The sequence below is a fragment of the Apium graveolens genome, chromosome 2 (assembly GCF_009905375.1).
Source record: "Apium graveolens cultivar Ventura chromosome 2, ASM990537v1, whole genome shotgun sequence".
NCBI lineage: Eukaryota > Viridiplantae > Streptophyta > Magnoliopsida > Apiales > Apiaceae > Apium > Apium graveolens.
In genome coordinates, this window is record NC_133648.1 from 291,048,265 (window position 1) to 291,061,531 (window position 13,267).

The 13,267-nt window shown below is 35.4% G+C and overlaps 1 protein-coding gene across 2 annotated transcripts; it reads right to left on the reverse strand.

The window, feature by feature from the left end:
- Window positions 1–4,440: 4,440 nt before the first annotated feature.
- Window positions 4,441–12,689, reverse strand: LOC141708588 (pentatricopeptide repeat-containing protein At1g02370, mitochondrial-like). 2 transcript variants are annotated; one of them, XR_012569546.1, is made up of 3 exons: window positions 12,237–12,689; window positions 9,279–10,727; window positions 4,441–5,095 (listed from the first exon to the last, which is right to left on the reverse strand). XR_012569546.1 is itself a non-coding variant. In XM_074512290.1 (2 exons), exons 1-2 carry the CDS (start codon window positions 12,528–12,530, stop codon window positions 9,486–9,488), a joined length of 1,536 nt encoding a protein of 511 aa, XP_074368391.1. In that variant the 5' UTR covers window positions 12,531–12,689; the 3' UTR covers window positions 9,108–9,485. The 2 variants fall into 2 exon arrangements, 1 of the variants encoding a protein (XP_074368391.1); XM_074512290.1 differs by lacking the exon at window positions 4,441–5,095 and having other exon boundaries at window positions 9,108–10,727.
- Between the last annotated feature and the right edge of the window lie 578 nt (window positions 12,690–13,267).

Below are 13,267 nucleotides of genomic sequence, written 5' to 3' on the forward strand. Positions count from 1 at the left end.
CAAGATTCCATATAATCTTTCAAGAGTGAAGTCCTTATAATCCTGAGAGTTTCTTAAGGAGACAGTCATGGGTTTCCATTCCTTTGGCAAGGATCTTAAGAATTTAAGATTTGAATCCTTCACCTGGTACACTCTACCATACAGCTTCAATCCATTCAACAGCTTTTGGAATCTGTTAAATGTGTCATTTAAAGATTCATTTTCTTCAAAATGAAAATACTCATACTGTTGAATGAGAAGCTGCATCTTGTTCTCTTTTACTTGTTCTGTACCTTCACACAGCAGCTGAACTGTGTCCCAAACCTCTTTGGCAGTTGAGCAATTTATCACATTATCAAACATATCCTTGTCAAGACCATTAAACAAAATGTTCATAGCCTTCTTATCCTTGTGGACTTCTTCTGTGTCTTCCATTGTCCATTCTGCTCTAGGTTTTGGAATGGATTGACCAACAGCAATTGTGGCCGTAGCAACTGTGGCTACTTTGTGGGGAATGTGAGGACCATTCTCAATACAGTTTACATAACCTTCATCTTGGGAGAGTAGATGAAGGTGCATTTTCACCTTCCAGTGGTGATAACTGTCTCTATCAAGAACTGGGATTTTTACTCCAATATCCTTCTTACTCATCTTTGTTAGATTCCAAGATCTTTAAACTCTTTGTTTGTCAAGAGCCTGCTCTGATACCAATTGTTATTCCTAGTGAACTAACAATGAGATTTACAGAAGGGGGGTTGAATGTAAATCTCAAAACTTTTTCAAGTTTTGAGCAGTTTATAAAGACTGTGTGTTCAAGATGAACAAGTGTGTGAATTGTTTTAAGCTGATACAGACATATATATATATTCAAACACAAATGTAAAGAACACAATAAACCTTTAAAAACTTTTCTGGTGGATTTGTTGTTCCACCAGAGATGGTATTTCAGAAATTCTGTGATCTAAGAATTTGATCACAGCTGCATCCTAGTACAAACTAGATAATTTTTCTCTCAAGATTTTTCTAAACAGCTCTGGAAAAATTCTTATCTAATTACTAGCTGCTACTTGGTTTATATATCACCAAGTGTACAAGTGAAGACAAAGATAAAAATACAATAATAAAATAAGTTATCCACTTGTTTCTTCTCCATATCACTCAAGTACTTTGTTGACTATTGCCTCTTTGTACTAGAGTAGAACGGCTGCTTTTTCTGATGTTCCTGAAATTAGGCTGCCACATCTCAGTTATCTCTGTTCACCCATGTGCCTCTGTTTGTAGGTACAACTACCACTTATCAATGGTTAATCAACAGAACATCCGTTGAAGCTTTCATCCGTTGATACACTCATCCGTTGAAGGATGTTATCCGTTGAAGCTTTAGAGACATCCGTTGAAGCTTAGCTTCTCATCCGTTGAAGGTCTTTAAGTCATCCGTTGATACCACTTCATTTATACAAAATTACAAGGCATGAAATATTTACAATTGGCCTTCCTATCTGCATATCTTCTAGTAGTCAACATGACTCATAGTTTCTCTCAACTTCTAAGAATTACATCTTAAATACAGAGACTGAAATATGCTACAACACTAGACTTATTTCTAAGTAAAGCTACACCATCAACGGATAGCCAAAGTGGTCTTATCCGTTGAGGCTACAGACACTGAATTTCTACTTAAGTGTTTTGTTAAACATATCATCAAACTAATGCACATATATTCCTAACAAACATGATGATCAACAGTGAAGTCATTCTTGTAGCATTTAAAGGGACATGGTTGATCAGACTATGACTTATTATTTCTTTTCCAATCAAGTAAAATATGAGAACTCCTTTAGACAACAGCATACATTCCTTCTCTAAGGGGGAGATAAAAGCTTATATAATAGTTTGGAGGATTCCTCAACTAAGGGGGAGAGATAGCAGGAAGGGGGGAAAGGGTAAATCACATGAACACCACACTACACCATTGTTTTTTGAAACTACGGATCCTATTGTACGGGAGATGTGTTAAACACAAAGGTGATTTCCTAGTGATCAGAAGAATTGGATTGGTTCATCACTATTCTTCATAAGGGGAGAAGCTGTTTTCAAAAGGGGAGTATCATTGGTTTTTATCTACGGATCTTATTGTACGGAAGAGGTGGTAAACGAAGGTGATCTCCTTTAAACAGTTGATTCTCATAGGGGGAGAAGCAAGAGAGATATGTGCTTCTCAACAGGAAATGTGGTTGTACAAAGCTGCTGCTGATTACTTCAAGACTGAGAAATGTTATCGGCAGAGATTTGAAGAACCAAGGAAATAAAGATGAAACTACTTGAAGATCAGTTCAGTGCTAGAGGAACAAACATCTTTCATTTCAGTTACACAAAAAATCTGGAAATGTAGTATTTAATCCAGAAAACCAGTAGCATTATTCACAAATCCTGGTACTTTACTTTTTCAAGTTGTTAGTTGAGTTATCCTTTCTATTTAATTTGTTTGTTAGGTTTAACAATCAAATAGGGGGAGATTGTTGGTGAGACTGCGTAGCTGTATGAACAGTTACGTGATAACTCAACATGAGAACAACACTAGAACTAGACAGGTAAATAATACTATGTCTACACAAGAAATCAGAAGAAATGAAGACAAGGCAAATATAAAGAATCAAAGAATTAGAAGAAAGCTTGAAGTCTGTTTACAGGTCACTGAAAAAAGTTCATTAATATGTTCATGCATCTGTGAAGAATAAAGGTTAAAGACTTTCAGGGTTTCAGAAATGATGAAAATTCAGTGTATAAGTGCTACAAGAAGATTCCAGTGTATTGGCATTGACTGAAGATAGACAGTGTATGAAGTATAGGAATCTAAAGAATTGAAGACATGGTATAGACAGAGGTTAAAGAAGATAGCTGCAGTCTTGAAGTTATACTCATTGAAAGGAGTTCATTTATATGTTCAAGCGTTAGTGAAGAACAGTGAATGAATTATTCAAGATTGTAGTAGCAATGAAGACGTTGTCTAAGTATTTGAAGGATTCTAGTGAAAGTATATTTGTTTATTGACAGTCAGTGTCAGAAGCGATGAAGTTGTTACAAGCTTAACAATGTAATTAAGGATATAATACGAAGACCTGAATCGAAACTAGTCGTCTGTGAACCAGACCAACTCCACTAGGCGTTAGTGATTTGTGAAAGGAATATGAGTATTATCATTAGGAAGATTGTTAAGTGAGAATTCGTATATGAAGATGAAGGTTATATGGTTTATACGAAAACTCGGAGAGAAGACTTGAAGACGGGACAGTTTAAGGGTGAAAGCGCTCTACGGAAACTAAGTCAAAATGATCACTACCTTGTAGTAGGAGTCACCCTGATCAGTGTATTGGATGTCAGAAGCAATATCCTGAAAATACAGTTCAATATTTCAGTACATGAACTGATCTTGACTTGGTACGAGTCTCAGGTAAGAAACATGAGAAGAAAGAAAATTCTAAGTGCATGTATGCACCCCTTGGTCGCAAGTAACTTGCAAATCAGGAATTTTTCAATGGTAAAAACACTCTACTAGGGAGAAGGGTCGCAAGTAACTCCTCCTAGCTACCTTGGTCGCAAGTAACTCTTGCAAGGAGATTTTTCTAAGGCAAAACTCTTCTTCTTGGTAAAGGAGGTCGCAAGTAACTCCTACAGGGAGGTTATGGTAGCAAGTAACTCTTGCAAGGAGATTTTTCTAAGAAAAAACTCCTCTCCTTGGTAAATGAGGTCGCAAGTAACTCAAGTAAGTAAATTATTCTAAGGCAAAACTCCTCTCCTTGGTAAAGGAGGTCGCAAGTAACTCCTACAGGCAGGTTATGGTAGCAAGTAACTCATGCAAGGAAATTTTTCTAAGGGAAAACTCCTCTCATTGGTAAATGAGGTAACAAGTAACTTGTTATGCTGGAAATGACTAAGACAAAATCTCCTGAGCTTCCAAGGTCACAAGTAACTCTCAGCAACAAAATTCATTGATTTATGTGGTAAACAAATGACCACGTAGTTCATTTTGAATATAAAACCTACATTACAGCAGCAGATCAAAGTGAATGTTCTGAGTTTTTATATTTTTCTCCAACAAAAACTAGAGGTGATAAAACAACAGCAAAGAAAATACAGAGAAGTTTAAGCAAATTCATATCCGTTAATCTTCTTACCGGAATAACGTTATAATATCCAATTTAACTTTTGTCTATTCTTAAGGGCATTATAAACGTTACTCGGTAATTAAATCCTTAGACAAATAAAAGATAGATCATTGTATATGATTTACTTGTTGATCTTTATAGAAGTTTGGAACTTTGTTGTTCTTAGATTGTAACCGGTTAATTTATTTACCGGAGTGTAGTAACATCCCTCACGGATTTATATATGAATATATATTTTCCCGAATATCATGTGTTCCTCGTTTTACTGTCCTAAACACTATTCACCTCAAGAATATAAAACCACTACCCGAATACTAAATTTTATATCCGCAAAAAATTCGAAAAAAATTATTAAGTTTAGTGAGTATCGTATTCAACCCCCCTCTACGATACTTCGGGACCTAACACAACCATTTTTACACCATGGCCTCGACGAATTGGACCACCAGACTAAAAGTAAGCATCTTTTACAAGCCAGAGAGTAGGGATCATGCTTTGTAACAATTCTATCTTACAATCATTTCAGTTACACCAAGGGGCTCGAGGAATTAGACCATGACCAGACCAGAAGGAAGCCTGTTTTGGAAGCCAGAAAGCAGAGACCGCATAGAACATAAATAAAAGACATGAAATTTACTGGCACGTAGCAACATTGCAAATATCTTAACCGAGCAGTGTAATAGAGTGGGACATCTGTTGATAGCTTAGCAATTTAGAGAGGATATTCGAGCTGTATCAACAACGGATACATGACCTGAAGGACATTTGTGTCATGCCAAATTTCCGGCGCTACTCAGCAAGGCGCCTAATATTCGACACTTAAAAAATCAGTCTTGTGAATTTGTCAGCCATATTCCTATGCAGTGAAGAGTGACTGATTATATATATCAGATCCAAGTGCTTTCAATAATCACTATGTTTTAGAAATTTAGACCTTTTATTTCCATTACCTGCATCAGAAACATCAATTTCAACACCCAAGTTAAAACGGAGTTATTTATGCTCTGCAGACAGTATATCAAAGCAATGCTTGCATGTATATTTGTTACTTAACTTAATATGTAGTTAAGTTGAGTGGCGAGAGCATGATAACTTAATTAAGATATTCAACTTTAAGAGATTATCAACTCTTGCATATAACAGACACAGAAAAATAAGACCAAGCTTTCTACAAATGATTCAAACAAACACAAAAAAAATACCGGTGAACTCAAAAAAGTCATGTGAAGAAAATTTTGGTTAAAAATATATTTCAATATCTACCCTTATTTATTTAAATTGGGAGCTAAGAATACATTTAAGATTTTAAAAGAGTAAACCTTTGTAAATTGTATATATAGGGGTAATTTTAGAAAAGTATTCATAATTTTGTTTTCAGAACAATGCATACAAATTTCACTTGTGTGCGCGTAGATTTAACAATGCATACATGCATACTTATTATATACACACCTATACACAGTAAAACTTGAACGTGGTGGTGGTAATGTACCATACTAATGGTGTCCCATACAATACTTGTTAATCCTTGGATCCCTAGTGAATGCACACCGGAACCACCACTCCTTATTCCATAATTGCCACAAAAAGATAAAATTACTAGAGTAAACTTTGAGTACAGAAACAATAGGCAGTATCCTACACCACCTCACATCACCTTCATCACTAAGATTGAAGTTTCTGTTGGGAAAGCATGCATGTTGCATCATCATTGGATGTTAGCTTTTTCAGTGCCGAAATACAAAATACATCTTTACTCTGATATAATTATGCATACTCGATCTGTTTTAATTTTTAATCTTTCAAGTATTAGATACTTAAATAATTAATGACTACCGCGCTGAATTTATAGTTACAGTACTACTTTATCATATGTTTATTTCTTGTTAAGTACATGAAAAAAAAAGCGATGTATCAAAAGAAAGTACTTCTCTAATGGAAGTCACATTTGCTTGCATATAACAAAAGACCATTAAAATGGGGAAAGTAATTAAATCAATCATGACCAAAATATAAAAGACGCAGCACTAAGGAGATGTTTGGTTTACTGTAAACAAATCTGGTTAACAGCAAAGCAACCTGAATTTTATCTCCACAATCTGTCTTTGGTTGAGGGGCTTAATTGATCGAAATGGGTAATGCATTTTATTTAACAAGGAAATTTACTCCTTGCACTGTGCATGGGATTCTTTTGAATTCACATTCCCATCTCCCATCCCTCAATCCCATTTCATTTAACAATACAATCATCCTTCTCAGTATTTGAAATTTAATTACATGCTTTAGAAAACCTTTTAAAGTTCGATTTCACAAAGTTTACAGGAATATTTATGTTTCAATTTTTTTTTTTAATCTCTTGTATTAGATACTGAAATATCAGTGTGACAGAACACCGAAAGACAGTAAGTTCAATTTCTCCAAACACTAAACCTTCTCCATCTCCCTCTCTTCTCCCACATACACTCCCCCGTCTATCTCTTAATGTACAATGGTTTCCACAAGGTTTCTTCACAAAACTCGAAACCTTCTCGGAATCTTGGCAATTTGAGTTCTGAAAACCTTTGGCGATTTACATCAACCAATTGGTAACGGTTCAGTTTCACCCTCGTGCATTCACATTAATTCTCCCACAGAGGTAACAGTTCAAGAATGGAGGAAAATGAATACTCCAGCCTCCCAGGTACAAGCTAGTAACTGGGTGCATGGAGAGGCTGGTTTGAGGTAACCATTTCAAGGAACTGCTAGGAGGAAACATATCCTACTACAGCACTCTGGCTAGTCTGACAAGGAGGTTCAAGAATGGAGGAAAATGAATACTCCAGCCTCCCAGGTACAAGCTAGTGACTGGGTGCATGGAGAGGCTGATTTGAAGCAACCATTTCAAGGAACTGCTAGGAGGAAACATATCCTACTACAGCACTCTGGCTAGTCTGACAAGGTCATCTCTCCCTCTCCCTCTCCCTCTCCCTCTCCCTCTCCCTCTGGATGAGCTCGGTTGTGTGGGGTTTGCCAATGTTTTTCAGCACTCCTGGGATATACGAACTTTAATTTTTATAGCGTTAATCACATGCTTACAGCTATCGATTATAGTCATATTGTAAGTGGAAGTAATAATCTTCAGTTTAACGTACAATTTGATGTATGGGTTGAACACTATCACGCCAACAATATGATCGGTTGTAGTAAGGTCTGGGCCCAACTCAGTAATATCCCGTTTTCTTGTTGGTCTATCAATGGTCTTTGCCATTTAGTTAGCTCTCTTCAACTTTTGATATTGATACCTAGCATGGTTGTCATTTTGCTAGACTAGTCGACAAAGCAGTTAAGGAAGGTCGACTCAAAATCTCGACTAGCTGAATGTCGATATTTCGGTCAACTAGTCCAGTCACCAACTGATCCAAAATCCGGTTAAAATTCAATCATTATTGAATAAAATTTTTAGAAACATATATGAATAAACCCTAAAGACCGCAAATATGATTATATATATAATATATGTATCTAACTATATATAATATAATTGTAAAAAATTATTTCATAGTTTAAACTGATTGTTAATTGATATTAGTGATGTACTATGTTTATGTACAGATGTTAATGATTTCAATGTTATAGTTTATTATAAAGGCCAGTGGGGTGGTCTGATTATAGTTAATATAGTTTATTTCATTTTAAAGTTTATTTCTATTTGATCATCTCCCTATATATAAAATATTTAATTATAGAAAATTTATAATTTTTTGTTGACTAGTCAACTAGCCGGAGGTCCATCGACTCGCCTCGACTTATGTGAAAACCATGATACCTAGTTGCTGCAGACAATAATGACCGGAGACCCAAGGAAACTGTCTGCGTGGAAATGGAAGTATTTACGCTCTAGACCTACTATAATTATGGCAACTTTGCCTAGATACTCCAATATAGGTACTTGGCTAAGATCAAAGTGGATTATCTTACAACCAGCCAAGCTTGTTTAATGTGTGATTTTTTGGACCCTGTTACTGCCTCTTGCCCCTGATCTTATGGAGATAATCAACTCTATGTATGGTTCCTGTCCTATACCTGTAGCAGATATGTTAGCTAGATAACCTTCTCTGGCTAGGTGGGAAAACTCAAGCTTCATCCTAATCTTTGATTCTAATGATGCTAATAGAAAATTCCCCGTGCATGGAGAAGTTGATTTTGATTTATAGGATATTAGCTCCAAGACTAAGATTTATGACCAGCTACAGTTTATTTATTAGTGCATGGACAATGCGACGGACTTAACAGACTCATCGGAATCTGAAGAGAGTGAAGGAACTTCTACTGTTCAACCAGGAGGCGGTGGAAACAGAATGTCCTTTAAGGGCAAGCTCACTAAATCTCTAGTCATTGGGTTGCCTGTGCAATCCTGTTGGGACAAAAGATAAACCTGGAAACCCCAACCAAAGGCCGAGGGGAAGCAACCCAGGAAAGATTATAGGTGTTCATTGTGCTTTATACTATGATTAGATAATTCTGTTCGGTTTGATTATAAACTTGGCTACATAATATTTTCTGAACTTGTTTTGCTAGCGATAGGTTGCAATCCCATGTACATTTGGCAATGTTGGGTTAAGTTCTTTGAGCTCTGAACCTTCATGCTTTGCATGTTCCCTATGTTGTTTCAAAAGAAGGCTTTTTCTTTTTAATATATAAAACATACAGTAATAACTTAGCATTAGCAATTAAAAAATACAGAAATTTCAATGTTAAATGGAGTAAACATGTCCATTCTTTTAGTAGATGATGGTGTCAAACATGTTTTACATTCTAAATACAGAAACTAATATCTACAAATAATGTGAGCTTCAGAAGAATATTTATTGATATTAACATAAGAGATGATTAATTTACCAAATAGTACTATTAGGATAGCACATTTATAACTCTTAAGACCATCTTAGATACTAATGTTTCTTACTATTACATTGACTTGACTTCTCTAACAGAAAAACCATTTTATTTGTGGAACAGATAGATTGTCAGTGTGTAGTAAGATTATTCCTGAAATGGAAAGAGCCTTGCTGCACATACATTCATACATTATCCTAAAACATGAACATATTGATAGACTATCCAAACAGATATTTTCAGGTCTCAATGACTTACCAGGTGAGCAAGCAGAAAATTTCACCCAACGCTGTTGGAAATTCAGTCATGTCAACATCATTCATGTGAAGCCATCCTAAATATTTTGCATGACCATTGATGAATGTCCCTCTTCTATTAGGAAATTACTGCAAAAAGGATTCTGCTGCAATCGGACGGGCTGCTTTTCCATGCTTGCATCGAACTCAATGTAAGTTCAGTAAATAACTATTTGGGGCAAACTCTACCGAGCAAGTCCTCAAGTTCAGAGCTGATTTCAACCCCATCATCCTTCATCTTAAAACGGATTTCGGGTGCTGTCCTATTAGCAGCTACATAAACATCAAGTAACAACCTGTACGCTTCAGAATCAATACAATTAGCTTTCTTCAAAATCTCACATAACTTCTCAGCACCAGTAACATCGCCCTCTTTCTTAAAGTATTCCATAAATCTAGTAACATCTGCAGAAAATGGACGCCATTCATTATTATTGATACCAGATGTAGCTGCTTCAAGGCATCTTAAAGCTAAATCTATCTGTTGCTTCTCCAGATAGTATGACATGAACAATCCCCAAGACCAATAGAAAGGTGTTTTACATCTTTTTACAAGGTTGTGGAAAACATTCTCAGCTTCTTCAATCATGTCATGCTTTAAGTAAGCAGCTATTGCAGTATTCGGGAGCCTTCTGTCATAACTGGAACAAGTTGATTCCCACTCTTCAAAAACTTCCTTCAATCCATTCACATCATCCAGTCTGGAAAGGGCCTGAAGCATAACTAGGGTACTCGTGTTGCTGGTATATTCGAATGCTGGCTTCAAGTAATTCCAAATTCTATGGACCTCCATTAAATTAGAAGTTCCAGAATACAAGCTTAGCAGGAAATGAAATGGGGTACGGTCACGGGGTTTCCCCATCTTTTGAATTTCCTCCTCCACCTTTTTAAGAGCTGATTCTGCCTTCTCATGTAGTCCAGCCTTGACATAGGCAACAGCCATATTACTAAAAGTTGTCCAGTCACACTGCTGTTCATTGTTTAACATCTCCTCATACACACTTTCTATCCCCTCAATGTTATTCAAACATGAATAGCTAGTCATCCAGATATTATAAGAAAATACACATGGCGAGATGTTCTTGTTCTTCATATCTTGGATCAGAGAAGGTACCTTCTCAGGCTGGTTTAGTCTCATATATAAACTCATCAAATTGTTGAAAGATATTGAAGAAGCAATGCCTAATTCATCCATTATCTCAAACAGAGAGTGCGCTTTGTCAGTCATTTTTTCTTTGCAATAACAGTTTAGCAGAGCCCCATAAGTAAACTTATTCTTTGCTGATGACGAGAGGTCGCCAAAGTAATTTTCAGCAGCAGATGTTCCCTTGACTTTCGCTATCAGATCCAAGCAGATAGCATGGTCACTATGAGAAAAGTTGATGCCTCTTTTTCTCATCCATTCCATTACCTACACAGAAGAGACTAGTAAAAAATTGATCCTAAAAACATATAATAGTCCTTGTTCATAAAAAGGAATCCCATTTGAAAACTTTGCAAAAAAAATTTAAAAAAACTCGCCATTGTGATTTATCAACAATTTTCAACATTGAATGTGATATCTTCACTTATAGTGAATGCCAAAGTGATTAAAAGTTCAGCTTGAATAATCAATCATTTAAGTGCACATCTCAATTTCAAAAAGACAATTGGGTATACTTAGAACTCTCATCTCTTTCAAAACTTATGTTTATCAAGAGGTAGAAAAATAAAAAGATAATATACAAGATTCATGATACTCTATAGAACAAAGTAGTGAGAAGCACTCATACTCTAATGATCCAATACAAAAAATCCGCAAAAACAATGTCTTTTATACGGAGTTGCAGAAAACTTCATAGGGTATTTGCATAAATTATATACCAATAATTTCAATTTAGGTAGTTAGAAACCATGCCAAAGTAGCCCTCATTTTTCACATTGGAGAACAACAACCAAAAAACGTAAACTTGCCACCATGCACTAATAATTCATTTTTTTTGTCAGTCAATAAGCCCAGTAAAAAATAAGGTGTGTAAGTGGCTCACCCAAAACCATTTCAAATGTTGCAAACTTGCAACTTAGGTCACCCTCAGTAACAAATTTTCTATGCACAACTAATTTCTCGTAGAAAGTTTCATTGTTTTAATATCTTCCAAAAATGGGTTAAATATCAAATAGGTGACTAACTGCGTCAAAAAAACTCAAGTCGGTCACTCATTACAAATTTGACTCAATGTGATCATCAATTAACTTAATTTGATCATTCCGATAAGGTCGAAAATTGAAATTACCCAAAATTGAAAAATGATAACATAGGAGGGTAAAACTCGTTTTGGGTTTCAATATGGTTACTAAAACTTTCTATTTGACTTACGGAATCATGATAAAATTTGGCTTTGATTCTCCTTAAGTTACTTTTGAGATTTTGAAGATTAAAAATGAGATCATCATGATTTCGTTAGTCAAATAACAAGTTTTAATAACCATATTGAAGCCCGGAATGAGCCCTACACTCCCGTGTTAACATTTTTCGATTTTGGCTAATTTCAGTTTTCAACTTTAACAGAATGATCAAATTAAGTTAATTGATAATCTCTTTAAGTCAGCTTTGCAATGAGTGACGTACTTGAGTTTTTTGGACGCGATCAATCACCTACTTGATATTTAACCCTAAAAAAAATCACAAACCTACTTAAAAGTTAAAGGAACGCTGGATCTAATCTTGTCTAAATTCTAAACACTAAACATCAATTTGAATCAATAAGTGAAATGAAAAACATTTAAACAAACTTAACATCTCTAATTTTAGTAGCAGTTAGAATACATTTCATTTGCTCCAACAAGCAACTACATAAATAATTACATATATGTACAGGGGGGAGAGAGGGGGAGAGAGAGGGAGAGAGAGAGGGGGGGGCGCAGAGATTTTGAGAGAGACCTCAAGGGCGTGGTTGAATCTAGCATACTTGCGAAGCTCCTTGACACACCTCTCGAGCTCAATCTTTTTGACGAAATTACCCTCTCTAATATAATCATTTAACGTCTGCGCCACTGTTTCGCCGGTGATTTTAACCGCCGACAATCTGCCGTAAAGGTTGTTCCTTTTCACTTGTTTTTTATAAATTGTTAGCGGAGCCACCGCCGATTCTTCGGTAAAAAAATACCTCACAAACGACGGAGATGTGACATTAAAACGAAGGCTCCTAGGATTTGTTATCTTCATCGTCATCATTAGTTTCAGGATCTGTTCGGTTCCGTTAAACAACTCTGTGATAGCAGGGCGATGCACAGACCCTGTTTTGCATATCTAAACAGGGTCATGTTCGCGGAGCTGCAAACGAACAAACCCCACTAAGTTTAATAACAGAGCCGGAAATTTTGTTTTCGAGCCGAGCTGAACCCGAACCGATCACGAGTTTGGTAGAGTTATCCCTTATAGTTTATATATATTTTTTAACCGACTAATCATAAAGTATAATTTATAATTTAAAAGTTGTATTTAGATCAAATACTAGTCATATTTTAAAATTATATACGCACACTCACCTGCACTTCTTTCTTAACCTATATCATTTTATTTTTCGTGAAAAGTTTTAAGAATATATTCAATTTTATTTTAAATTATTGAGATATGCGTAATTTTATTATTTTTTGATGTGTTACTTAAATTTGGTTATATAAATTACTAGTTATTTACTTAAATTTGGTTTATGTAAATTTGGTTGATGTGTTACTTTAATAATGGTGTTTATGAAAATATGAATAATTGGAGATGAATATATAATAATAACAAATGTTTGATAGATATTTAAATTATTATAAATGGTAAAAATGTAATAATAAAAATAGTTAAGTAAATTAATAATATTTATTATTCGTAATATATACAAACTTTATCCGAGTCGAGTTACTGAGTTCGAGCCGAATCTGAGCCGAGTCTGAGCTAAATGAGTCGAGTCCGAGCCGAAC